The 27,455-nt window shown below is 42.6% G+C and overlaps 1 protein-coding gene across 1 annotated transcript in view; it reads left to right on the top strand.

The window, feature by feature from the left end:
- Positions 1-22,855, top strand: part of LOC118309200 (dihydropyridine-sensitive L-type skeletal muscle calcium channel subunit alpha-1) — a 67,197-nt gene extending 44,342 nt beyond the window's left edge. Inside the window, exons 30-42 of the mRNA XM_035631041.2 lie at positions 1,788-1,814; positions 1,909-2,034; positions 2,111-2,176; positions 4,670-4,761; positions 5,102-5,261; positions 6,550-6,677; positions 10,470-10,566; positions 13,537-13,639; positions 16,125-16,226; positions 17,409-17,539; positions 20,188-20,313; positions 20,958-21,114; positions 22,629-22,855. Of these exons, the coding sequence (XP_035486934.1) occupies positions 1,788-1,814; positions 1,909-2,034; positions 2,111-2,176; positions 4,670-4,761; positions 5,102-5,261; positions 6,550-6,677; positions 10,470-10,566; positions 13,537-13,639; positions 16,125-16,226; positions 17,409-17,539; positions 20,188-20,313; positions 20,958-21,086 (1,287 nt within the window). The 3' untranslated portion in view covers positions 21,087-21,114; positions 22,629-22,855. The remainder of the gene's footprint in view (positions 1-1,787; positions 1,815-1,908; positions 2,035-2,110; positions 2,177-4,669; positions 4,762-5,101; positions 5,262-6,549; positions 6,678-10,469; positions 10,567-13,536; positions 13,640-16,124; positions 16,227-17,408; positions 17,540-20,187; positions 20,314-20,957; positions 21,115-22,628) is intronic.
- The last annotated feature ends 4,600 nt before the right edge of the window (positions 22,856-27,455 follow it).

Below are 27,455 nucleotides of genomic sequence, written 5' to 3' on the forward strand. Positions count from 1 at the left end.
CAACAGTCCAGACCCTTCGGACAACTGGTCGTCAACCGCGACGTCATGAACATTAACGCCGCGTTCACTCGACGGTGCTCATCAACTTCTGCATTTCTGCAAGCCCGGGAGCCACGAATGAGCCCCGCCCCTCTACCTGAGGATGGAATCGGGTTGGCTGTTTGTCTTAGGACCTTCCAATTAAAATGAGGACAAACCAAGAGTGACATGTTAGGTGGTGCACCAAGTTAGGTGGTGAACCTCTTAGGCTGTAAGGCTAAACACGCGCAGGCTCGGGTGCATATCAAACAAACTAGGTTACTTTGCACGAACTCCAACCTTCAATTTATGAACTGTAAAGATTAAGGCTCTTATATTTTTTAAACTTTTCCAGGTACATTGTTAACCTTATTTATATCAATGTATTTTTTTTTTTTACCATATTTATACATTTTAACCCTTTTCACAGACTATTTACATTTTGATGTGTCTACATTAATTATTTATATCCAGATATCTAGAGGTATTTTAGCCAAGGCTACTTAACCTATTGTGATTATTGAAATGAATTAATTTTGACTGAAGTGGTCCTGAGTGAACAGCTATTAGCCGACAAGTTTTCTTACCCTGTCTCCAGTCACAAATTAATTACATAAGGCTCCTGGACTACAAAGTTCAGCATACCGAGGATATCTTTTTGTTATCTGGCTTCACTGAACCTATTAGCTTAACTGTACAAAGAAACTGGTTCTGAACCTTCTCAGTTAATTTAGGGGTTTTCTACCTGGCTACAAGAGCGTTCATGGAAGAGGCGGAGTTGTCAATTACAAGCAACATCATCAGCACCATGAATAAAGATCCTAATCTTTTTTCGAGAGGAAAAGCTGATGTCTGACAATTAACTTGGTTACAGCGACAACCAAAAGTTACATTTGACTGTGTGAAATATAATTATATGACTGGAAAATAACACAAATACCTGAAATAATTTCCAAATTGAAGAATTTAGCTCATTGATTGAAAAAAATGATTTTTACTGAGTCTATTACAACAGATGTGTCTGCTTTATTTTGACCTGCTCTCTGATGTGCTAAGGCAGTGTCCATTGTGGTGGACAAATAGATTCATAAAAAAACAGGACCGTCATGTGTCGTCTTACCGTTCATCCAGTTCCACGGGAGAAACTGCTGAATAAATATGATGAATATCAGCTCGAACAAAAAGAAAGTCTTGTGAGTTTCATTCCCCAGAAACATAAAAACACACAAATATCTCATATTTTGGCTAATTCTCAGTTTATTTTCAATTCATTGTAACAGTTGCTTAATCCCTGTGGAGTCAACGTGCAGCAATATGGAGAGCGCCACTTTGTGGTCGGAGGGTGTATTTTCCTAAAATCCTGTCAACAGAATTCAGGCAACCAGGTGCAGACTGCCTTACTGCCAGAAAGCAGGTCAAAATAAACCAGAGACATCTGTACATATTGATTAAAAGTGTTGGTGTTGATAACAGTATTACAATTCTCTTTTCTTGTTGGTTTAACAGATTGTTGAGAAAAACTAATAACTGTGAATCATTGTCATGTTCAGTGCTTGTTGTCAAATCAATCTAATACTGTGTTAGAAATTTCACAGGGAAATTTAAATCTGAACATTTGATTTTTAGAAGATTTGACTGCTGTGAGGTACTAGTAATCATCCTTTAATCATTTGCAATTGTACTGAAACTAACAAACTTTGCAACAAGAGCATGAAGATAGTTTGACACTTTAAGATTGTGGATACCTAAAAGTGTGTTTGTTTTTGCAGGCAGTTGATCCCATGCAAGCAATTGCGGTGAGTTCCATTAACTCGTCTTAAATTTGAGTTTGGTTGAATTAAGTAGTTGGCACTGTGTAATGTCCCATCTGCTCTCTCTCTCTCTGAGAAGTCTTCTGAGAACATGAGTGTCTCAATCACATTCTTCAGACTGTTTCGTGTAATGCGTCTGGTGAAACTTTTGAATCGCTCTGAGGGGATACGGAATCTTCTGTGGACCTTCATCAAATCCCTTCAGGTCAGTGTCATCACTCAGCATGATTCAGCCTGTTGTCAGAATCTGTCTGATAGTGGCATTGGTCATTGTGTTACAGGCTCTTCCCTATGTGGCACTACTCATCCTCATGCTGTTCTTCATATATGCTGTGGTTGGAATGCAGGTATACACACACACACACACACACTTTTGATGTACGGTTTTGACTGCATTTGAGTGTGATTGTACTGAAATTAATGTAAAACAACAACAGTGAGGCTGTGTCGTAGTTCATCACAAATTATTTACAACCTAAGAAAAAAAAAGGCTTCACACAAATGTGATAAAATGTGGACATCAAAAACAGTGCTAGAAACACATCCCAATTCGGAGAGACTTCAATTGAAAAATTGAAGTGGCTAATCAGACTAAAAAAGCACTTTATAAATGCATCGATTTACCATTACAACTTCAATGTGATTGGCTGATTGGGATTGAGCCAAAATGTGATTGGATTACCCAAAACACAGTCAGCTTATTAGAGAGGCGAGAATTGTTATGGATGGGTCATAAAGAAAGTCTTCCTGATTATTTATCAGTACGCTTTATCAGCCACAGTGAAGCTGGTAACAGCAGAAACCCTGAGGCTATAGTTAAGGATTTTTAAAGAGAATAGTCATTTTGAAACTTGAACTGTACTGTTGCACATGGCATTTTGTTGGCAAGGGAGATTATGTTATATTTAATATTCTATATCATATCAAGACTATCTCTCACTTCTGTTACATATTCCATGTGTACGGCAGTACTGCAGTGTATGATGATCTGTGTATTGAGATTCCTAAAGAAAAAAATACTGCGTGTGTGTGTGGGATACAGCCTTGTATCCACTTTATCTGTTATACAGTAGTTGGGCAGCTGTCTTTGGGCAGCCTCCCTGGATTGCTGTTTACCTTTAACTGTTTTTCCTCTTACTGGTGACCTTTCCCAGTAAAGCCCCTTTCACACTGGGCAAAAAACCTGTTACAATCCGCTAACACCCTGCATTTTCTGCAGTGTGAAAACGTTTAATCGGCATTCAGCCCCGGGTCAAATGACTCTGCAATAGACCCGGGTAATAATCGGCTTCACCTCCGATCAGCATTGATGTGACGTCACACCCGGGTGAACGCGCTAATTTGCGCGATGACAGAGGAAACGAATGCTCGACTCCTCCATCGGTAACTGCTGTCACCTCACCAGCTGTAGTAAAGACACCTCTCGCATGTAGAGGCCCATCAGGTCTCTCATTACACAGTAGCCATGAACTGTCGGTAACATGGATGATGTGCGGAGCCCATTCTCCTTGTGGCTGCAGCCACGTGCACAACCAGCGTGCAGCACCAACCTTCTTCTTCTCTCATACACACCCATAGCGCCACCTGCTTAAAGGACCAGGCTCGGCTCGTAACACTGCACTGAGTCTGTAAACTTTGAAAGAGTGACAAGTACAAGATATAAGGGGACGTTGACCTCCGGCTCACTGGCGACCATGCTTTCTGTTGTTTACTACACTGTTCTTCTTCTTTGTTTTACGGCGCGCATCACTCTCTACCGCCATCTATTGCCGCCAACTGTCACTACATGACAGTTGGCCAATTGAAAGAGGCCAATTGCCGATTAAACGCGGGTCAACCCGCGTTTAAAAAACCCTGGTCTATGCGGTAATTTAGGTGTGAAAGTGGTATAACAATGTTTGTCATCTCTGCTGGCTTCGGCAGCTGTGATTCCTTATATTGCCTGTGGTTTGTGAGCAAAAACACTTGGTGGGTCCCATGATGAGGGCAGACACTTCTGCTAAAAGCAGCAGGGAGTTACTTGTCTTGTATCCACCAAGGCTCATATGCTCATGTGGCTGGTAGTTAACAAGGCAGTAACACTTCTGTGTTCCCCCAATTCTGAAGCTCCCACAGGGAAAATTGGAAGACAGACTTCAAAGGGAAGAGACGGGTGTTCAGGGCCTAGGCAGGTCTCCAGGACTCACTCCTCACAAAATGTTTGTTCAAGAGACAAAGGAAAGCAATACAACTCATGGTCTTTCACCTTATCACACCTTGGGTGTGAAATCTGCTCCAAACTCCAGTTATTATTGGTCACTGTGTGTCCTGGAACCCAGGACAATGAAACCCCAACTCCCCCCACACTTTATCAGAATTTCCCATTTGACTTTGCATCTTGCAGGGCTTTGACCCGGTTTGTATGTAAATAGTGTATATTCATAAATAGCTCACGGGATGTCTCAGAGTTACCCTGTGAAAATGGAATATGTAATGGAGTAGAAAGAAAGTCTTGAAATGATATAGAATATATGGTTACATTGTAAAGACACTATCTCTCCAGCTTTTGTGCTGCTCTGACAGATATTTCAATCAAACTCCACACCATCACAGGTGCTTTACAGTTAAACCGTAGGGTGTGACCAGGAAAAAAAGTTTGTCTTAAAGAAATGTCCATGCACCTTGGCAGCAGGTGGATCATTCCCCTTATGGAATATGTAACAGAGTGGAGAGTCAGTCTTGTCACTCAGAAAACCAAGGTTACAATGTAACCATACAATCCTTGGGTTATGAACCACCAAATGCAAAGCCGGCATCCCAAAGTACATATTTTCCCTAACACAACCTTCTCTTTTCTGCAGATATTTGGCAAAATTGCATTGGGAGATGGCACATACATCACCAGGAATAACAACTTCCAGACATTCCCACAGGCTGTGCTCCTGTTGTTTAGGTTGGTGGACTACCTCTCTATAGAAAATCTGTGGAACAGCACTTCCTCTGTAACACCCGCACTACTCATTAATGCCTTGTTCCTGAATGTAACCTTTTAATGGTCTCCCCCAGTACAAACCATAGCATGCAGTTACATTTCCTGCCAAAAAAAAGCAGCATCACACACACACTCACACTTCAGAACGTCATCAAGTTACTAGAAATTTCCCGATACCCGTTGCCAATATTTAAGTAGTTCAAAATTATAATGGTCAATAAGACGGCAATGTCCGACTTATGACAAATTGGCTTTTCAGTGAAAGTTTCAGGCTAGCGGTGTGTTTGGATCTGTTGTGCAGATGTGCTACAGGGGAGGCCTGGCATGAAGTGATGTTGGCGTGTATGTATGGGAAGAAGTGTGACCCCAAGTCGGACTACCTGCCGGGGGAAGAGTACACCTGTGGATCTAACTTTGCCATCATCTACTTCATGAGTTTCTACATGCTCTGTGCCTTTCTGGTAAAACAACACACACTCAACACACAATAAAAAGCAACTTTGCTCGTTTCAGTTTGAAAACTCAGTCTTCACATGTTCAAAAATATAGCTACTGCACCAGCTGCACTGACTGCTTGGATTCCACTCATGGAAAGCATTTGACTGCAGTAATCAAAGTGACCAACATTTCCAGACTGTCTGTCTGGAATTTCCCAGTTTGGGATCAATAAAGTCCATTCATCCATCCATCCATTGATTACAGTTCAGTTCTCACTTTAGACTTTACAATACATACAATGCATTATTCTTATATCATCGAGTTGATGATCATCTGTGCTGCACTGTCTCTGATGCCTTAACATTAAACAGGCTTCATTTTTGTTCCATGACTGTAGTGTTATAGTCTGCCTATACAAACCTCTCAGCAACAGCTGGATCTGTAAAGCAGAGTGAGTAGTGTGTTTTTTTTCAAACCAAGTAAATTGCTCATTTGATGAAAAGTAAACAATGATAAAATTAAAATAATAACCAGTAGTTGGTGCTCGGTGCAACCACATTGCTCGCCTGTGGCTCAAAATAGTTAGCATAAATAAAAATAGAGTGAATTATCTCTGTTGTGTGTTGACTCACATGCAGGTATGTATTTAAATACATTCACATTGTTACCTATCAAATCTCGAGACAAAAAACATATGTTCTGCAACCAAAATATCAGAAACCTGCCTCACTACATGCGATCATGAGGAAAAAATGGGCCTTGTGGAATTATGACAACTTTTTTACAGCTTTCAAAACACAAATGACAAGTAAAGAAAACAATCAAACTCAAAGACAACAAATAAAAACATCATACAGTTAAAAGTAAATGATGGAAGAAACATAATTCACTGGAGATACACATACACTGTATGTCATGACCGTAGACTGTATATAAAAGTTGACAGAGTCACTGCGTCTGTAAAGTCAAGTCAAGTGCCTGAAAACTGTAGTATCTCAAAATGAACAGCAGAGGGTGACTCCTCTGGTTGCAAAAATAAGTTGTTTTCAAAATTTTCATTTTCTTTCCATTTTAAAATGTTTAAAACGTGAGAAAATGTACTTGATCTGAATGGCGTTGACACTTTAAAATGCAGTAAAAAGCCAGTAAAGGGAAGGAAAAAACACGTGAAATGCCGTAAAAGTTTATATCGTCAGTACAAAATGTTTTTTAATGACTGAAAGAAAGAATTAGCAACACATAAATAATTAATCATTCACAGATGCAGTGGCACAATAATATTCATACGAACATTGCCTCTATCCTTTACAGATCATCAACCTATTTGTGGCTGTCATCATGGATAACTTTGACTACCTGACACGTGATTGGTCCATTCTTGGCCCCCAGCACTTGGATGAGTTCAAGAAAATCTGGGCTGAATATGACCCTGAGGCTACGTAAGTGTCTGTGTATACGTAAATGATTTCAATGGGAGAGTTAGTGGAAAAGTTCTGACGGGGAGACAAAGGCTTTGCTCTTCTCTGATACATGCAGGACAGTACAAGGCAGGCCCACTCCCAGCAGATATAAATATAACGACAGAGTATGATGTTGATGAAGCATGAGTATCATGAGAACTTGACATGGAAGTAAAGGACTGGAAAATATTTTTTGAGCTGTGGCACAGGTCTCATGAGCCACAACTAATCACAGGTGTATTTTGTGGTCTGTAGCCAGGGCAAGTGTTAGTTGAACACCCTTTATATTAATTTGCTACTTTGATTCTTTGGGAGGGAAAACAAGGTGAGGTTGTGCTGCCATGAATATGTGCGTTTTGCTTGAGTTTTGAGTTAATTCTCAGTTCTCAGAAAATACAAAGAAAGAAGAAAATATCATACAAAGTCCAGGAGTTCAAAATACAATCAGGTAAATCAGATTCTTCATATGTAGATACATAATAAGTACATAATGATAAAAACACCAATCCGACAATTCCATCATGCCATGACACAATGAAGCTTTTCTTTCATTACTGCTCTCCCTTTCATTTTACTTTAATCAACTATGAACATCTGAACAGAAGATGTCACACTCACTCATTTATTCATGAAGATCTCCTCAAAACACAGTCACTTTAAGGTAATTAAAGCAGGGGCTAATGTACCTGACCCATTTTGACCACAATCCACAAAATTTCTCTAATTGCATTTTTATAGAAAATGCTAGTCTCTCCATGATGTAAATTTCATGTAAATTTCCTAGTTGGGACTTTCTTCCCTCCAACAAGTAGTATTTTGATTAAATATTTGTCTGGTGTAGATTGAATATTCAATGCTATAGTGCCCAAATATATTGGCAGAACATCAAATGGAATAGCAATTTGAAATATAGTTTCCAGATACTTTTGAATTTCATGCCAGTAAGACGCAAGTTTTGGGCAATCCCAGAATACATGATAATGGTTGGCTACATAACCTCCAGCAATTTGTTCCAACACGTTCATGCCTCTTCTGAACATGAGTAATGAAGAATCTCATGAACTGTGTGAGGCTGTGGTCTTCCATTGTAATGTACAAATATTTATCCATTCATCATCAGATATAACCATTACTCCTTCTCTTTCACATTTATGTTTAACTTGTTGGGTGTTTGAATTTAAAGAGTCTTGAAAACTTTTATATAATCTGCAGTCTGGGTTGCCTGGGTGAGGGTGTCTGATTGTTTAAAGACCCGAGACACCCAATGACCTCAGGTTACATCACTGAGGATGTGTCCAGGTGCATCACAAGATGATATGGTATGTTACAAGCTACTGTCTGGAGCAACCAGTGTCTACCAGGAAACACTGGTTGACGACCGTCAGAGTGGTGACTACTGGAGAGATGGCAACGGGGCAGTAAGGCTTAGCAGCCCAATCTGCATCTTCTGAGAGTAAGAACCCACAGAAAGTTACAGCTGAACTGCTTGAGGCAGCAGCTGCATAACATCACCCGTAAGAAGCTCACAACCTTGAGGAGGGCAGAGTTGAATAGAAGGCGAAGGAAGAAAAGGGCCAGAAAGCAAGCTGCCTTTCTAGCAAACCCATTAAAGTTAATAAAACAGCTGCTAGGGCAGAAGTGCAACAGCCAACTGACCTGCCCTAAAGCTGAGATCGACCGTCACCTCAGAGACACCTTCAGTGATGAAGCCAGGAAGCAAGATCTGGGTCACTGCAAGTCCTTGATTAATCCACCTGCAAGCTCAAGCTCCCCAGGGACGAGTGGGGGACCCTACAAGGTATACAAGAACTGCCCAAGGTTACTTGACAGTCTCTGGAGGAGGGGCAAGGTTGCGCAGCTATGCAGAAGGGGTGTGGATTCCAGAGGCAGAAGATTCAAAAAACATTGATCAGTTCAGAACCATCTCGCTGCTCAGTTTTGAGGGGAAGATATTCTTCAGCATTGTTCCCAAGCGTCTGATCACCTGGGCGTGCATGAGCTTCAAGTCTGGGAAGTCTAGATCTCTGGTGCTAAAGAAGGGATTGGCCATTGACAAGTACCGCTTCGCCCTTGCTAGCACCCAGATACCATTTATCACAGAGAAACCAGTGAAGAGCCTGGGGAAGGTGCTTGACTGCAGACTGAAAGACACAGCATCCGAGCGACCAACCAACAACTGGATTTCTTGCTAGCCAGTGGACAGGTCAGGTTTACCTGGCAAGTTCAAGGCATGGCTATACCAACATGGCATCCTCCCACAGATTTTCTGCCCCCTTTTGGTCTATGAGGTCCCGATCTCCACTGTAGAAGGCTTTGAGAGGAGGGTCAGAAAGTCCCTTCGGAAGTTGCTGGGACTAACGAGTAGCCTGAGTAGTATTGCCTTGTATGGACGGAACAACAAGCTGAGGCTCCCTATCAGCAGCCTGAATGAAGAATTCAGGGTGTCCAGTACTAGGAAGGTGCTAAAGCATCGAGAGTCTTGCGACCCAAAGGTCTCTCAAGCTGGGATTCGAGGTAAGGACGGGACGGAAGTGGAAGGCAGCAGAGGCAGTGGACGTTGCTGTTTCATGGCTAAGGCACAGGGTGCTGGTGGGCACAGTGCCTCGTGGAAAGGCTGGCCTGGGCAGCAGCAGAACACCCCACTATGACAAGGCACAGGGGAAGGACAAGAGATTGCTGATTCAAGGTGAGGTGCGATCATCAGTCGAGGAGGAGCGAGCCAGCAGGACGGTTGAGATAAAGAGGGCAAAGTACACCGAGCTGGTGGAGGAGTTATCAAAGCAATGGGTGGCGAGCAAGGTGTGAACCCATTGATGTGGGCTGCATAGGGTTTGCTGGCCAGTCCCCATGCAGGGCCTACAACATGCTGCGCCAGTAGGTGAAGGGCCATGAGGTTGGCCACCGATTTAGCAGAAGTTGCGTCTAGGTGGCTGTGGATCAGGAGAGGATAGCCGTGGGTGAGGTAGTGCAAACTGGAAACAAGCTGGGGCCTGATCAACCCGGCCTGGGTCCCCTGGGTGAGGATGAATGATTGTTGAAAGACCTGAAACACCCAATGACCTCAGGTTACATAGGGTTACTTAACCTAACCCTTAGTCACATCCACTCCGGAATTTGTAAATTGTCACAATTACTTCTAAAGAAATCTTGGTTCTCCAATCCATAATCTTTTTTGAGAGTTTCAAAACTTTAATATTCCCTTCTGAGTAAAGCAACAGTATGATGTTAGCCCTTTACTCATCCATGTTTTAGATCTGGCATTTGTTCTGTTTGGGATTAAATATACATTGTACGTACACTATCGTAATTTTTTTTGTGCAACCTCAAGTTATGCTTTTTGAATACTTTATTTTTATCTGTAAGATTATCTATCAGCCACAAGCTATTGTGGCTTGTATTGGTTGTCCTCCAGATTCTCCCTCTTCTATTAACTTCCACCTTGCCATGAACTGTGAATCACAAAGACACACTGAAGGTCTCAATTGAGCTGCATAAAAATAATCTTTTAAATTGGCAAGGCCGCAATTTTTTTCGATAATTGCATTACTTTGTATTTTATTCTTGTTTCTTTTAAAGTCAGTTGTAACCTGGCCTTAATATTTGGCGCTTTCAATTAAGAATTGAATATTATAAAGTAGAGGTCAAAATTGGTGGTCTGGTCCTGCTGATACACAAAGATAAGTAAGTAATTTATGGTGGGAATTCTGTTTGAGAAACATCCTCGGTCTATATTTATGTACAAACGATTTATTGTTTTATTCTTTCTTACAGAGGGCGTATCAAGCATCTTGATGTGGTGACACTCCTACGGAGAATACCTCCTCCTCTGGGTTTTGGCAAGTTTTGTCCACATCGTATTGCCTGCAAGGTGAGAAAGGTTCTGCCTGATGTTTGCTGAAGCACTGTAATCAAAAAGGGTGGGTATTATGAGGTATGAAAGCTGACAAAGCTTTGCTAAACAAACAGCCTTTTGTGTCAAACATCGCTCACTTTGCAAGGAACACCGTGACCATTTGCTGTTTTTAGTTACCCAACATCACTAGCTTCTTCTTCATCTTTGTAATCTTTCCAAACAATGGTAACAATTTCCTAAATATATTCCATAAACAGTGAACATTTCTTACCATAGTGCTGGCGGAGCTGTTGGAGTGGACACCATTGCAAGCGGATACTGTGCTATGTTCACAGTCATGTGGGGAAGTCAAATCTGAATGTATGGCTGTTGAACTGCACAATCAGGGATAGTTTATTGCTCTTATACTGCTGATTAGTGTCAAGCTATTAAAAAATTATTATAGAATTTAATCAAAATGATATTTAAATAAAAAAAAGGTCAAGATCAAATTTAAACTTTCAGTTTGTGGTCTTAAAATTATCAAAACTAATGACCCTGATTTGGGTCCATGTAGCTGCCCATCAGATCCCACAAAGGATCTGGTGTTGCCTGTTTGCATGAATTTTTTATTTAAGCTAGCATAATTTTTTATGTTGCATTTATCATTTCTGTCATTTTCATGGGTGTCATTGTGTTCTGTTGATAAAGTCTGGGGTTTCTCATGCTGAGGAGAGAACAGCTTGTTTTGGACCTTGGATCTCTGATGAGTGACTGACAATAACTAGCTACAGATAATTGTGATTGACCCCACTTACACTGAGGTCAGGTTTTTTTCCGCATGCATCATTACACACGTGCAGTGGGGAAACTGTTCTTGCCCTTTAGAAAATTACTTCAACAGCCCGTTTTTATTAAGTATTAAGGCAGCAGCAGGAAAATAAGCAAATTATAGTCATTTATAATTCCTGTGTAAGATCTGCTGTAAATTACAGACGTTTGAGACAGTAAATTGTTACAAAAGTAGTGCAGATAGTTCAGTGTGAAAGTTGTGTGTACAGCGAGCAGGCAACAGAGTGAGGCTGGTGACTGGAACAGAGAGTTAGGGGTTAGCAGTGGAGCTGTAAACTAGCAGTGACGTGCCGTTCAGGCTGTTTGTCAGTTAATAAATGCTATAACTCTTCAAAACCCAAGACAAATCCCTGTACTCTCACTGCTCTCTGAAATAACCATGATGTAATAATATAAAACTGTCATAACGAGTGTTCTTTAATGGACCCACAATGCAGACAAAAGACTCTGAAGGCAAAACTTAGGTGTGAACAACCTAAAGAATTTATTCTGCCAAAAAAAAAGTCAAAAAATACTCAGGCAGTCTTAAGGGTCGTCTTAGCAGGAGTGGAGGCAGGGAGATGTCGTTCAGTGATAAGCTGGGAAGAGTGAGTCTGGAGCTTGAAATACAGTTAACAGCAGGTTGGTAATGGCTGGAGACTGGGTCTGAGAAATAAGACGTGGAGACAGAGGATCAGGTTAATTAACTAGTCTTCCTAGTCTGAGCAGTATACCACTGTGGGTAAACAGACGATCTGGTGGAGAGCGGAGAGCTGAACCAGGCTTTAAGTGTTGAGTGAAGGTGGCCTGATTGCTGCTGCCTGGCAGGTGTGCGGTGGGCGGTGGGCTCAGCTCCGCCCGGCTCCAGACAAACACACACAGACAAGACAAGACAAGACAGAGGAAAATCACTGGGGGTCTAATTTATAAAACTGTGCGTAGGATCCTTACTAAAAGTGTCCGTGCGCCCTAAAGCCGAAAATGGCATACGCCAAAAAATATTCAGACTTATAAAACCGTGCGTACGCACAACTGTGTGCAATTCTACCTTTATAAATCACAGATCACCTACAAGTGTGCCATATCTCGCCCTGTACACGCCCATTTTAACCATAAATAGTCAATGCAAATCACCTCAGGAATGCTGATCCGTATATTAATGACCCTGGCATCCAATGGTTCTTTCGTTCCCACAGGTGAGAAGAAAAAAAACGTCACTTTTCAGACACTGACATAGACTCGCCTGTAGGGAGGTGGACGCCCGGAAAACAGCATTATTTGGTGCCACAGCAGCGGAACAATAATTAAAAGAAGCAGTGCGAGAGGCAACGTGTTGCTGCGGCTGTCAACGGACAGTGGGACAGAACGGACAGTGGGAGAACTTAAGAAAAAGTGGTCTGATCTGAATGTTCACTACATCTTTCTACTCCTTCACAAACATGTATTTGTGTTGCTTGACTATTATTTTTAAATGTGCCACATGAAGAATCTCATTCATTCAAGGTGTCCGCAGCGACATATGTTGTGGTGAATATCTTTGGTGTGTGAACAAAACAAAACATCATGTTGGGGGTTCGCAAATAATGATCGACATTTTTCACAATTTAACAACATTTTATGGACCAAAAAACCAATCGATTAATCGAGAAAATAATCAACAGATGAATCGATTATGAAAATAATTGTTAGTTGCAGCCCTACTGGTCCAACATCCTGCTGCACATGATGAAGGATCTTAGCTTCCTCAGGAAGTAGAGTCTGCTCATCCTCATAGAGCTGCTCATCATCATAGAGTTGTGTGCAGCTTTTCCCCATTGTTGCTGTTGATCCCTTTCTCGCTCGCTCACCCTATTTTTCTCTTGCTCTCACACAAACAAACTCACCAGGAGTGCCCATGTATTGGTCCGTTAAATGACCCATAAAGTTTTTACTGTCCTCTGCAGGCAGGATTCAGTACAACTTGGTAGATACTGCTTACACTGTTCACCTTCACGCAACAGTTCTCAGCAGGCAGACTTGGGCTTAACACTGGCTCTATTCTTTTAGAGCATACTGAATACTAAACCAGCATGCAGGGTAATTAAGTACTACATTTTTTCTTGTTTATAAAATCAGCCATGATTAACATTTATGCATTGTCATACGTGTCTGTCTGTCTTGTTTTTGTTTCTACAGAGGTTGGTCTCCATGAACATGCCTCTCAACAGTGATGGAACAGTCACCTTCAATGCCACATTGTTTGCCCTGGTTAGAACTGCACTGAAAATAAAGACAGAAGGTCTGTATTATTGTATGTAAAATGGGTTGGAAATGTATGAAATCAATTTCCAGACAGGGACAAAAGCCATCCGTTCAGCATTCAGGGCAGCTGTGGCTCAGGAGATAGAGAGGGTCATCCACTAACCATAATGTCGGTGGTCTGATCCCCGCTTGCTCCATTCCGCATGCCAATATGTTCTTGGGCAAGACACTTAACTGAAAAATTCCCCCTGACGGCTCTGCTTGCAGTGTATGAATGTGATTGAAAAAGCTCGATATTTAGCATACGTGTGAATGTGACTAGAAAAGCACAATATACGTAAATGGTGAGTTCCCCCAGCAGTCTAGGCCTATAGCAGCATAACTAAGAGATGGTTCGAACTATAATCTTTATCCAGAGGAGAGAAGCCTGGTGGCTGAAGGCTCTGCCTCCCATTCTACTTTGTTGTGCACAAAAAGGAGGAGCAAGGAGCAAATGATCAATAATCAAAGATGGTTAATTTAATATATTTATTAATTACGGGACACCACCCTGTCTTTAGGCAACAATATTCAAAAAGTAGATAAAAGTCTCAATTCAATGTTCACCTTAAAATATAAATGTCAATGCACAATCAACATCACTTTCAATTAATAAAGGCTTAGTCTGCTACAGTCACAATAAGCACAAGCTACTATACACTGAAGCCCCTTTCACACTGGCCAAAACCCCCGTTACAACCCGCTAACACCCGGCGTTTTCTGCAGTGTGAAAGAGCTTAATCGGTATTCAGCCCCGGGTCAAATGACTCTCCAATAGACCCGGGTAATAATCGGCTTCACCTCCAATTGGCATTGATGTGACGTCACACCCGGGTGAACGCGCTAATTTGCGCGATGACGGAGGCAACGAAGGCTCGACTCCTCCGTCGGTAACTGCTGTTACCGCACCAGCTGTAGTAAAGAAACCTCTCGCATGTAGCTAGCTCACTTAGCCTAGCTTTGGCTCATTGGTGTTAACAACTAACACAATCCAGATCATGGATGAGGTTCAGAACGGGGCACTTTATTTCAACCCTTCGGCGACACACACGGCCTCATCAGGCGTTTTCTCTAACTACACAGTGACCATAAACTGTCAGTAACATGGATGATGTGCGGAGCCCATTCTCCTTGTGGCACAACCTTCTTCTTCTCTCATACACACCCATAGTGCCACCTGCTTAAAGGACAATGCTCGGCTTGTAACACTGTGCTGAGTCTGTAAACTTCGAAAGAGTGACAAGTACAAAATATGAGGTGACGTTGACCACCGGCTCACTGGCTACCATGCTTTCTGTTGTTTACTACACTATTATTCTTCTTTGTTTTACGGCGCACACCACTCTCTACCGCCATCTATGGCCGCCAAATGTCACTACACGATCATCAGACCCTGGTCTGCTCGCAGTGTGAGAGTGGCCAATTGCCAATTAAACGCGGTAATTTTGGTGTGAAAGAGATATAATGGTCAAAGTGTACTCTGTACTTGCCAGGGGCCGAAGGTGTTTATGAGTCTTCCTGAGGTGAGAGGTTGAGACTACTGGCCTGAAGTGGTTGGGCTCACTGGGCTGCTCAGTCTTTGGTACTGGAACCACACCACAAAGCTCTTTTGGAAGAGCTTTTCCAAAAGAGTAGCACTCTCTTCAGACTAGAGAGACTAGGCTCACTAAAACTACCTCACAAAGCTGATGTGCACAATCCCAGAGCAGTCTGGAGCTGATGCCATCAGGGCCTGTAGTCTTTCCTTGCCTTGTTCTTCTCAAGTTCCCTCTTTACGTGATCACTGTTATGGGGAATGTGGGAATGGGGGTTTGCATTTGTTGAGGAAGAAAAGGGGAGGGGGTGCAGCTGATGATGTCCCCATTGCCCTGGGGGAGGAGGACGGGGTATGTGGCAGCAGTGTCAAAAGGGCTGTGGTCTGGTGGGTGCAGGTGGATACATTTGCCCACTCCCAGTCTCCAGATGCTGGGCTCCTCTCATTGTCCTTGCTTTGGCCGAAGATTGTTTTCAGTCCTCTCCACAGATCTCTTGTTGTTCTGTTAAAGTCATTCCTCCAACTTCCCTTCATAGCCACCCTTTTCCTTATCCCCTTCCTAGGAGTAGATTCATTTTTTCATTGACTTCTGTAATGGTAAAAACTGATGCAGTTGAATCAGGAAGACCGAGATCTTTGGGGGAGTGACTAAGGTGAAGAAACTACACAGGAGCAATATTTCTTCCTCCTCAATTGAAAATAATGTATAGAAAGGTTGTGCTCCGGTTATGCTATAGAGTAGAACATATAGCTCACGACTGGAAACATTTTGAAAGAAGTAATGCTACCTGACCTCTATTAGAAAAATGTAATTTAACTAGAATCTTCAGTGCACATGGTGATGTTGCTTCCCAAACACATAGGGATTTAATTTGTCAGTCCTTGTATTTCTCTTTTGATTGACTTAAATTTGAATTTCCTTTTCATTATTGTGCTTCTTTCATTATAGGTAATTTTGAAAAAGCCAACGAGGAGTTGAGGGGAATTATCAAGAAGATCTGGAAACGCACCAGTATGAAACTACTGGATCAAGTTATCCCACCTATTGGAGGTATGAGGACTAAGAAAAATGCAGTCATCCAGAGACACATGAACATCCATACATACTACAGCACTAGGTGCTGCATAACAATAAGCACCAGCACTCTGCTATATTGTGTCTGTATGGACATCTCAAACAAGCTTTCCATAGGGTCCTGAGGAAGAAGGCTACTTAAATCCACCGTGCTAGGTCAACATGCTGTAATTTTCTAGTTCACTATATTTCTTCTACAAAGTGAAAGTCTGCTGGTGAGACTTAGCCACAACTTCTGGCAAATGTGCAGAATGGTCAGACTTTCAATATTGAATAATGTAACAAGACAAGAACAGTGGTGGAAAGTGCACTGTTACATTTAGAGGAGTGACATTTTTCTCAGGTAGATGTAAAATGACTGAGAGATGAAAAACATGTAAGTTATAATGTGGGTTTACACTAAATGACCGAAATAATAATTGGTTGCATGTGAAAATTTGTAAAGAAATGATCACGTGGAGTTGTAGGGCGGCACATTGAAATTTGCCGCCACGCCAAGCACAAAAACTCACAGATTTCTCTATATCACATCAGCAAATTGTTACTGCTTTTATGACCTAATATGAGATGGATCTGGTGAACCTGCAAGGCAGAGCAACGTCCCCTTTCATTGAGCAACATCACACTTTGCTACAAGGCCACGCCTATGGCGTTCGATGGAATACAATTTTTATTTTATGTACTACCATACTACTATCACAAAGGTCTTGTGATGACAGCGACCGAATATGAAGACGCTGTGATTAATTATCTGGGAGAAGTTTGTTATAGTATGATGTTAGAAAATGTCCAAAAAAACTAAAAAGGCCAAAATGGATTACCACCTACAGGAATAGGTGAATTAGAAAAAAAATTAGAAAACTTGTATTATAAGCTATGGAGCCAATTTGACACAATTAGAACGTCATTTCAGACATCAGAATTTACCACTCTTAACATGTCTGTCAAGTTCTGGGAGCTTCTAAGCAAGAAGTCCCTCAAACACATTTGTATTTAATGGGAAACAATGCGTTGCCAGGGTAACAGGGTTAAATAGAGACCAAACCTTTCAGAATATAACATCATCAAACATCACTGTGCAGTGGCTGTGAGATAACCATTTGCAAAATTTATTGCTTGGCCTTTCCACACCTTACATACATTTCTGTGTTTTACCAGATGATGAAGTGACAGTGGGAAAGTTCTATGCCACTTTCCTTATCCAGGATTATTTCAGGAAATTGAAGAAGAGACAGGAAGAATACTATGGCTACCGGCCCACCAAGAAAAGTGCTACCCATGAGATACAGGTGAGCAGGTAAAGGGGACCTACAATGGTCGTATATGTCACATGTATATGAAAGACTAAATACCAAGTTATGTAACACAATAAGCAAACAATAGGTTTAATATTTACTGAACAATCCTGCTGTAATCCACCCTCATATACTACCGATAGATTTGGGAAGTTGCCATTCCCAATCACTGATATTGCATAGTTCTACTAAGCCTCCTGGAGGAGGTCACAGGTGCTGATTGTGCTTTCTCTGGAACCTGTTTTGAAGTTTGAATTTTTTAACTGAAATTGTGTCAGATACTGACTGGCAACCACTACAGCATGTCTGGTAAGAACACAACTAGACATTGTCCACTAGTAAAGGGATTTTAATGAACCAATGCAAAGGTACAGTCCAAGTGTTAATTACGCTTGGTTTCTACAGAAGAAATTGGAAATTAGTGCCCACCAACTTGATTAAAGCTACAGTGTGTAATATTTAGAAGAACGTATTCACAGAAATTGAATATATTGTCCATAATTATGTGTTCATATATGTATAATCACCTGCAACAAATAACCAATGTTTTTTCATCAACTTTCAATGAGTTAAATTAGGTGGACCCAACCTCCGTGTAAGTAGCCATGTTTGCTACCCCGGTTGTGCTGCGTTCCACTGCGACTCGGGAGGTCGGAAAAAAGTCAACACCCTGACTTCCGGGGTCCCAGTTCCGAGGTATAATGGAACACAGCATTAAATACAGTTCCAAAAAACGGTCCAGTCGGGTGCTCAGTTGGTTGCGGTTTGCAACTTTACCACCACATACCGCCAGAAAAGTACAAAAATTACACACTGAAGCTTTAACCCCAAGCCCATTGGTAGCATTGAACACTACTCTGACTGCACTGTTGTTTTGTGTAGGTCTACTGTGGACCTTACACAAAGATGATGAATCAGTCTCAGAACAAGGGCAGCTGTATAGGCAGTTGCAATACTGACTTCTTCTGGACGATACAGGAGGTGTAGCGGAAGGGTCATCTCCCTCCCCGTCATCATTTCAAAGGGTGTGACTCCAGTGGTGCAGTGTGGGGTGAACTTAACATCTCAATCCTTGCAACAAGAGGTAACATACTTATTGAGCATGTTGATAATAGTGCGATTGGCACGGTCTACTGTGCCGGATGACTGGGGGTGGTATGGAATGTTGAAACTGGTCTCCACACCCAGGATTTCATACATCGTCGTCATGACACACAGGTTGAGCTCACTGAAGCAAGGTAAGGGCTGGCGACAGTTAACTACAGGACCTGGTTAACTGTCGCCAGCTGGATGCCGAGCCTAACCAAGAGGTCAGCCCCCACAAAGACAGGAGGGTGGAGTTGAGGCACCATGCTCACAAAATACACCAGTTGGTTTCCATTAAATGCGTACAGAGGTTTCTGGTGTCGCCGCAGTGAGTAGGCTATGGGTTTGCTGTGCAAAGAACGGAGGTGGTCGGTGCTGACACAAGTCATTATAGATGTCCTGGGGCACTATGGTCTGAGAGTGTCTGTTGTCAGGGGATTCATCCTACTGGTGTAGTGAATGTGCTCTGCCCAGTGGGTCTGTTGCTGTGGTAGAGGAAAGCTGAACTACTGACACTAGTGCGCAGGTGAAAGGTTATAACCTGCGGCTTACGAGCTGCAGTATAATATTAGTTGCTTACTATCTATTTTGTGAAAGTGTTAATTAGGCACCAATTGTAAATTATCAAATCAAAATGAAATATCAATTAACAAATTAAAGATAAAAATGAATTGGTAAGTAAAAATTCAAAAATATTTTGTCAAATTTAAATTTTGATTTTCATATCTTAATTGTTAAATGAAGAATTTAAAATGTATTCTACAACCATGAAATCAAGTTTCCAAAAATCAAGACTATCGACTTGAATATGAATTCTCATTAATCAATTCCTAATTCAATATCATCGCATGTCAGAGCCTTACACTGGGCACCATTTGTTGTGCAGTCATTGGAGCAGATTTGGCAATTAGCAAACTCTGAGAAAAAAGAGAAATGATTTCAGCTTTTTAAAGACCCCATTTTGGCAACGACCTTTCCATCACCATTATGAAACTCTGTGGTGACTCCAACTCAAGCTGCAAGGAACCTTGGTGTGACACTAGACGACCAGCTGTCCTTCGCTGCCAACATCGCAGTGACGACCCGCTCCTGCAGATTCATCCTCCACATCAGGGGGATACGTCCGTTCCTCACAGAGAAGGCGACGCAGGTGTTGGTGCAGGCTCTTGTCATCTCACGCCTGGACTACTTCAACTCCCTCCTAGTTAGTCTGCTGACATGTGCCATCAGACCTCTGCAGCTCACCCAGAATGCAGCGGCCCGGTTGGTCTTCAACCTACCAAAGTTCTCCCACACTTCACTGGCTCCTGGTGGTGACCCGAATCCAATTCAAGGCACTGGTACTCGCCTACCTTGCTGGGAATGGTTCAGGCCCTTCCTACATCCAGAAAATGGTCAAACTTTACACCCCAGCCCGTCCATTGGGCTCTGCTACTCCCTCACTGCCAGGGGCGGAGCCACCGCTCATCTAAATCCTGTCTTTTTCATTCAGACAGGATTTCTAAAGTTTCATTCTTGTTTCCTTTTAAAACCATGTCTTTGTCTGTGTCCATTAGGCTGGATTGAGGAACATTGAGGAGGAGATAGCTCCAGAGCTCCATAGGTCCATCTCAGGAGACCTACTGACTGAAGAAGAGATGGGTGGAGCTGTTGATGAAACTGCTGTGGACGGCATCATCAGGGTACAGACAGGACAGAAAGATGAACTGATAGTGGAGGGAAATAAAATATGGAAGTAATAATGACAACCTGCTATGGGACTTTGAAAATACATTTTTTTACGGCAACCGTCCCACCTCCATGGTCCTAACCCTAACCCTCCCAACAAGTGGTGTGAATATTGTTAACAATTTTGTTGTTCCCAATCAAAACAGTGAACACAATTCATTCATTCATCATTTGGTTGTACCTAATCTTATTGCCCTAATGTTTAAAGATGGAAACACACACCATGGTTGGAGATTACTTGACCCCTGTAATCAGGCTGTACTTAAGCATGTAGTACCACAGCCTCAAGCCAATCATAACATGGGGCTGTGTTTTCTGCAATTAGGCTACATGACAATATTTGCCTTTGTTTGTCGTTCTTTATTCATAGTTTTTTTCTTAATATGCAGTGAATTGTTGTCTGACCAACAGTTGCTGTTTTTTCATATTTTGCTCTGTGAGCATTGGTAATTCATGACATCTAAAAATAAATCGAGAATGATCAAAAATAACACTTAATGCTAATGTATTAGTCGGTGTAAATACTGATGCATAATATATTTATTATAATATTTTATTTAAACTTGCAAAAGTAACTGTGCAATCTCTTCTAAAACAGAGACAAGGTAGTCTTTTTGGAAACCACACAGACCCTTTCTTTGTTGAGAGAGAGAAAGCCAGTCCCAACCAGGCCATTAGTCAGCATCCACTACAGATGGCAGAAGGAGTCATCAACAGCAGTATATAAATATCTCCAACAGCAACGGAAGTCACAGGTCAGTGTGCTCTTGATCATCTGTTTTAAAATTGACCATAACTAATGTTACTTAAGGTTCAACATTTGCTATTTAATAGAAAATAGTGTCTATTTTCCATTTACCATGTTTCAGGATGATGGGGACATAGAAATATGCATCTTTAAGGTCTATGGAAGTGAATCAGTTGCCTTGTGAATGCATTCCAACACCTGTCTGTTGCGTTATATATATTGAATTTCGCCATTCTCCATTTTCTGCTTCAAAGAATATGCTGATAATGGATCAAAATGTCTAGGTGGCGTTCCCCAGAGGCAGCGTCGTGGTTGCAGATGTCATAAAAGTCTCATATTTTACAAAGTTGTTGTCTATTTAATTTAATTTGCTTTGTCTTTGGCTTGAAAAGGTAAAGTCTAGCTCATAAAATGTTACTAAGAACACGTAAGAACTAAAGAACAAAGGGCTTGTGGACAAAACATGAAGACAAATTTAAGATTCTGAAACAGGTCCAAAAGTCAGAAAAAGGCCATGAGTGAAAGTAAGTGCCAAAAATGGCAAAAGCATTATGCACCCAGCAGATCTCAGCTTTTATCCTCACGAGGTCAGATGTCTCTCTAGGGGCAGTTACAATGAATATAGAGCTTTTGGATGTAAAGTAACAATGAATTTATATAGCCGCGGTTTGTGATCAAAATAAGGATGCCGGTACATAATCTCTGTGAAACAGAATAAATATATTTAATAAAATTATACCATAAAATTAACAGTATTGCCAAAATGTGTGTGTTTTGGGACACTACAACAAACGCAGAATGTGTCGGTAACATTCTGGAGACTTTTGTTAATTAAGGAGTTTTTCTTGTGGTCAGGTAAATTCATACTATTTTTGTATTTTTAGTTTGTTGTTACTTGGTTTCAGTCACTTGCTATGAGTAATGTAGTCAACCTTGTCATCAACCTTGCACATTATGGGTTTATATTTACTGAAATATAGTTGCTGCCACTGTCTATTCTGCTTAAATCCATTCAAACACGCTTGTTTGGAACTACGATTACTACATTTACCACGTGACCGTGCTGCGGCAAGATTTAAGAATGTCACAACTCTCTCTCTCTCTATGGCTCTGGTGTGGCCCATTTCCCATCCACTCAGGAACAGGGGTTAATGGCCAAAACTACAGTCGGGGGGATCAACATGATCTGGCACTGGACCTTCAACAGTGCAAAGTCCAAAAGTTTTTGGGGTATATTTTTTAAGATGTGAACAGCTCTAACACGCTGCACAACAAGCTCCGACACACAGCTCCAATACACACACACACACACACACACACATACACACACTTTCATCGTCAGCAATGCATTGCCTCAAACTCCACTAAAATTGTAAAACATGACCCGGTGTTACAGTGTGAGTACACGAGTTAGATAGAACTTCTGAATGATTTATCAGATGCTTTAGCTTCTAAATGTCATAACTAACAATGTTTCATTCCTCTGCCTCTCTTTTTTCTTTTTGCCTGTATGTCTGTCAGAGTGCATCAAAGCCATGACAAATGACTGTAACATCGAGATCGCATGAGCTTCCCAACGGATGCGAAAGACTGGGATGAAAGCGGCTGCCAATCCTGTCTGCCCTCCTTTCATCAAGTGGAGGGTTACGTTAAGGACCAGGTGTCACAACTACTAACCTTTAACACAGAACTAAGGAACATTAGCATTAATTTGAAGCTGTTTACTGATATTAAAATTGACAAATTAAGGTTTGGCCTGTTCTTTGATCAAAGTATGAGGTTTATTAATTTAAGAAAACAAGGTTCCTCCTACGTCACGCTGTTAGAGTTGGATATACGACTTCGGGTTTATGAAGAAAAGAAGCTCATTCTGAGAAAGAGGAGCATCACAGCTGGAGCTGATGAGATGAGACAGTTAATCCCCTAGTCAACTTGTGTGTGACGCTGTCCAGTGAGCAGGCGGCTGGGGTTTGATTCTTGTTCCTCAAGTCTGAAAAACGTGCAATGTTATTAATTATTTTTAATTTCAGTGGAATCCCACGGGAATGAAAATAACATGGATGCAGCTGAAAATGAATTTTAAGAAAATAGTGCAGATAGGTAAGGCATATGGTTTTAATCAGATTCCACATGTTAAACAAAGAAAACATCAGTGGCTGTTTCAACTTGTTGTAGAGAAAAATCCCATCGTATGGGCGTGTGAGTGGTGAGCGTCCTAAACACCATCAAGGAACTTTGAGGACGGAGGGAGGACAATCAAAAGCAAAGAACAAAAGAAACCCAGAAAAGCAAGTTAAAGAAATAGCACTACTTGCGGACGAAAAGCTTGCTACCTCCTGAAGCCAACAACATGGCCATGTTTCAAACTAGCCTGGATAACATTAGCAAACAAATCCAAACCATGCAAAATGAACTCAGAACTGAAGGTGTTCAAGGACGACATCGCAATGCAGATGAAAGGATGAGGACCAAACGCAGGATAATATCAGGAAGACACTGCATATTGTTAATAAAATAAATGTAAAAGAAATGCCGGCAGCTTTGATTAGTCTTAAAGCGGAAAAAGGGTTTGGTCGCGCTAATTGGGAGTTTTAGATCAATTCAGATAGTTCAATTGATATATAACAAACCCACAGCTAGAATAAAAGGATTCATGTTGGAGAGAAGGACCAGACAGGGCTGCTGCCTCAGCCCAACATTATTTTCATTATACACAGAACCATTGGCTCAAATAGTTAGGGTTAGGGGTTAGAAATTCTCACGTTCAATGCACTCCAAATCAAAAACTTTTAAAATTAATTGGGATTTGAAATCAATCAAATATTTGGAAATAAACATAACAAAAAAGTTGCCAAATTGTTCAAAGGGAACTTTGAGAGTATTGATATCAACATCAGGAGAGATATTAAACTAAAGGTCCACCTACCCGATGGGATTAAATGATAGAATAAGAGAAGTAATAATGGAAAAAAAAAAAATTCCTCCATCGCTTGTTGTACTTATTTCAGTCCTTACCTCTGAGCATACCACAAGCACTATTGATCAAATGGGATAAACTCATATCAAGGTTCATTTTTGTGGGGGGGGCAAAAGGCTCAGTGATACACCACGCTTCAGCTTCCAAAGGACAAAGGGGGGGTTGGACTTCCGAACTTGAAGGTATACTTTCATGCAACACAACAGCGCCCTATGATGTACTGGTGGAACAATGATTGAAATTTTAAACTTGAATTACGAAATGAAAAGTTTCAAATTCAATCTATTATGGGGGGAAAGAAAAATACCTGCATGTGTAAAAAACAAGTTGGACATTGCTCCAATAACATCCTTCACAATGGAAATGTGGTAATCTTTAATTAAACAGTTAAAACTGGGCAAAGAACTGGGACTTCTGAAATGGGAATTCATTTGATAGAAAATTTGAACCTGCTAAATTAGACACGAGATTTAAACAAAAAGATTTAAAAGGGATTACAGCCATGCATACGATTGTAAAAGACGGAAATATGACCCAAGACTTAAAAAGATATTAGGGTTTATGAAACCTAGATTCTTTTAGAAACTTACAAGTAAGGGATTATTATGACAAAACAATTAAATTAAATTGGTGATGCAAATATATCTAATGAACCGAGATTTTCATCGGCTTTGACGTGAGAGGACGCTGGCGCTGTCTGTTCGCCGCTGCTCCGTCTCCTGCTGCTGCTGCCCCCGTACACCGGCCGTCTCAACCTCTGGGCATCGGCTGGCTGATACCGAGGGCTTCACTCATGGACAGTCTCTCAGCTGCTCCCCGTAGTCGCTAGGACTCCCTGGCCGGACAACAATCTCGCAGCTAGCTGCTAGCAGGTCGCCCTCGTTCAGTCATCGAGTGGTGGTTCATGCTAGCTGCTACATCGGCTCACCTGGTCGCCCCCGTCCCTCTCACTCCGCGTTGTTCTTCCCACATCTTCAGTGGCTGCACATCTTCTCCTGTCATTCCGTGGACAATCCTGGCAACAGCCTTCCTCCTCTACTCGCCAAGTCCACGGCTAATCGTTAACACGGAGCTCTCGGTCCCTCCGGATTTCCCTCCCGGCACCATGGCCAAATACTCAACTCCGCAGCTGTTTGACCTCTTCAACCTCACCATCCCATCCTGCATCTCATTGATTAAACACCTCGGACTCCTACGCCGACCACGCTACATCCACAGAGGCTCTCGCCGCAGATTTATTTATTCCCAGCACGGACAATCCATTCAATCCATCTGCTCAGCTGCACGCCCCGTCGCACCTCTGCTGCGTCATCAGAGCGCTGCCGTCTGTGGTACTCTGACATCGCAACCCGCCTGGCAGGATACAAAACCCAGACTGGACCTCAGTGCTCACCGCCCTCTGATTACATCTACCACTTCACCAAACACCAAAACCAAGCTACTCGACGTCCAACCATCTGCTAATCCACCTACTGCCTCTCTCCCCAGCACCTCCCCGCACTTCTAACCGGGACAACCTCAGACCTCTCCGGCCTGCCCCGATCCCACCACCTTCTATCTCTGCCAACCTTGCGCTACTCAACACCCGATCACTTAACAATAAAGCCCCTGCCCTCCATGAACTAATCCTCGACAACACCCTGGATTTCCTTCTCATCACTGAAACCTGGCAACAACCCAACGACTTCTTCTCCCTCAACCAAGCATCCCCCCCTGGTTTTAGCTACATCTCCAAACCCCGCCCCTCCCGCCGCGGAGGTGGACTCGTCGTTATTTTCAATCAGAATTTCCGGATCTCAGAACTCACCCTCCCCTCAGTATCATCCTTTGAATTCCTTGCCTTCAAAGCCCTATCCTCCACGACAGTTGTCCTCATCTACCGGCCACCTAAACCAAACCCCTCCTTCCTCTCTGACTTCACAGAGTTCCTCACACTAGCCTCATCCCTCTCCCCACGTCTGCTGCTACTCGGTGACCTAAACATCCACATGGACTCCCCCACCTGCAAACTCTCCATTGAATTCACCACTCTCCTGGAAAATTTAGCACTCACCCAGCATGTCACCTTCCCCACCCACGACAAAGGACACATCCTCGACCTCGTCTGCACCATTAACACACCGGTGCTCGACCTCCACTCATGCCTCTTTCCCCTCTCTGGCCATAAACTCATACGGTTCACCGTCCCTTCTCCCACCCCCCGACCCCGCCTCTCCAGAGAAATCACCTTCCGCAACCTCAAATCCATTGTCCCTCACCATCTCTCTGACCTGCTCTCCACCAACCTCCCCCTGGACTCAACCCTAATCTCCCCTGACGATCTCACAAACCACCTAAACTCCATCCTGTCTACTTCCCTTAACACCCTGGCACCCCTCAAAACAAAAACAGTCTCCTTCAACACCTCCTCACCCTGGTTCACACCCGCACTCCGTGACATGTAACGAACTGGCTGCCAACTTGAAAAAATCACCACTCACGGTCCACCACGAAGCATACAAAACCTACAACACTGCCTACAAAGATGCCCTCATCGCTGCCAAATCTGCATACCTCTCCACCATCTTCACGGACCCCTAGCAAAACCCCAAAACCCTCTTCTACACAGTGACCAACCTCCTACAGGACCGCACCAACTCCCTTCCTACCTCTACCCCTGATCTCTGCAACTCATTCCTCCGGTTTTTCACTGATAGAATCAACCTAATAAATCAATCATTATCCCCCATAACACCCCCTGCATCTACTCCAGCACATACCATGGACCCTATCCTCCCCATCTCCCCTGACCCCTCCTCCCCACTGCCGCCTCTCCCAGTTTGACCTGGTTACCCCCCCCGAAATCGCCAAACTCATCAGCTCTTCCAAATCAACTACCTGCTCCCTTGACCCCCTCCCCACTCCCCTGCTAAAGTCCTGCCTCCCCATCCTCTGCCCCTACCTCACTAACCTATTCAACTCCTCACTGTCCCACGGAACTGTCCCCTCTGCCTTCAAAACTGCCACTGTCCCCCCTTTTTTAAAGAAACCTGGTCTCGATCCTTCCTCCCTCCATAACTATCGCCCAATCTCCAACCTCCCCTTCCTTTCTAAAACTCTGGAACGCATTGTTGCCACTCAATTACAATCCCATCTCCACGCCAATAAACTCTTTGAGCCCCTTCAATCTGGTTTTCGGCCCCTCCACAGCACAGAAACTGCCCTATTAAAAGTCCTCAATGACCTCCTCACCTCTGCTGACTCCGGTTCCCTCAACATCCTCATCCTTCTCGACCTGAGTGCAGCCTTCGATACCGTAAGCCATGACATCCTACTCACTAGACTCAGAGACCTCGGTATTGAAGGTACTGCACTCAGCTGGCTCCAGTCAT

This window comes from Scophthalmus maximus, chromosome 6 (genome assembly GCF_022379125.1).
Source record: "Scophthalmus maximus strain ysfricsl-2021 chromosome 6, ASM2237912v1, whole genome shotgun sequence".
NCBI classification, from domain to species: Eukaryota; Metazoa; Chordata; class Actinopteri; order Pleuronectiformes; family Scophthalmidae; genus Scophthalmus; species Scophthalmus maximus.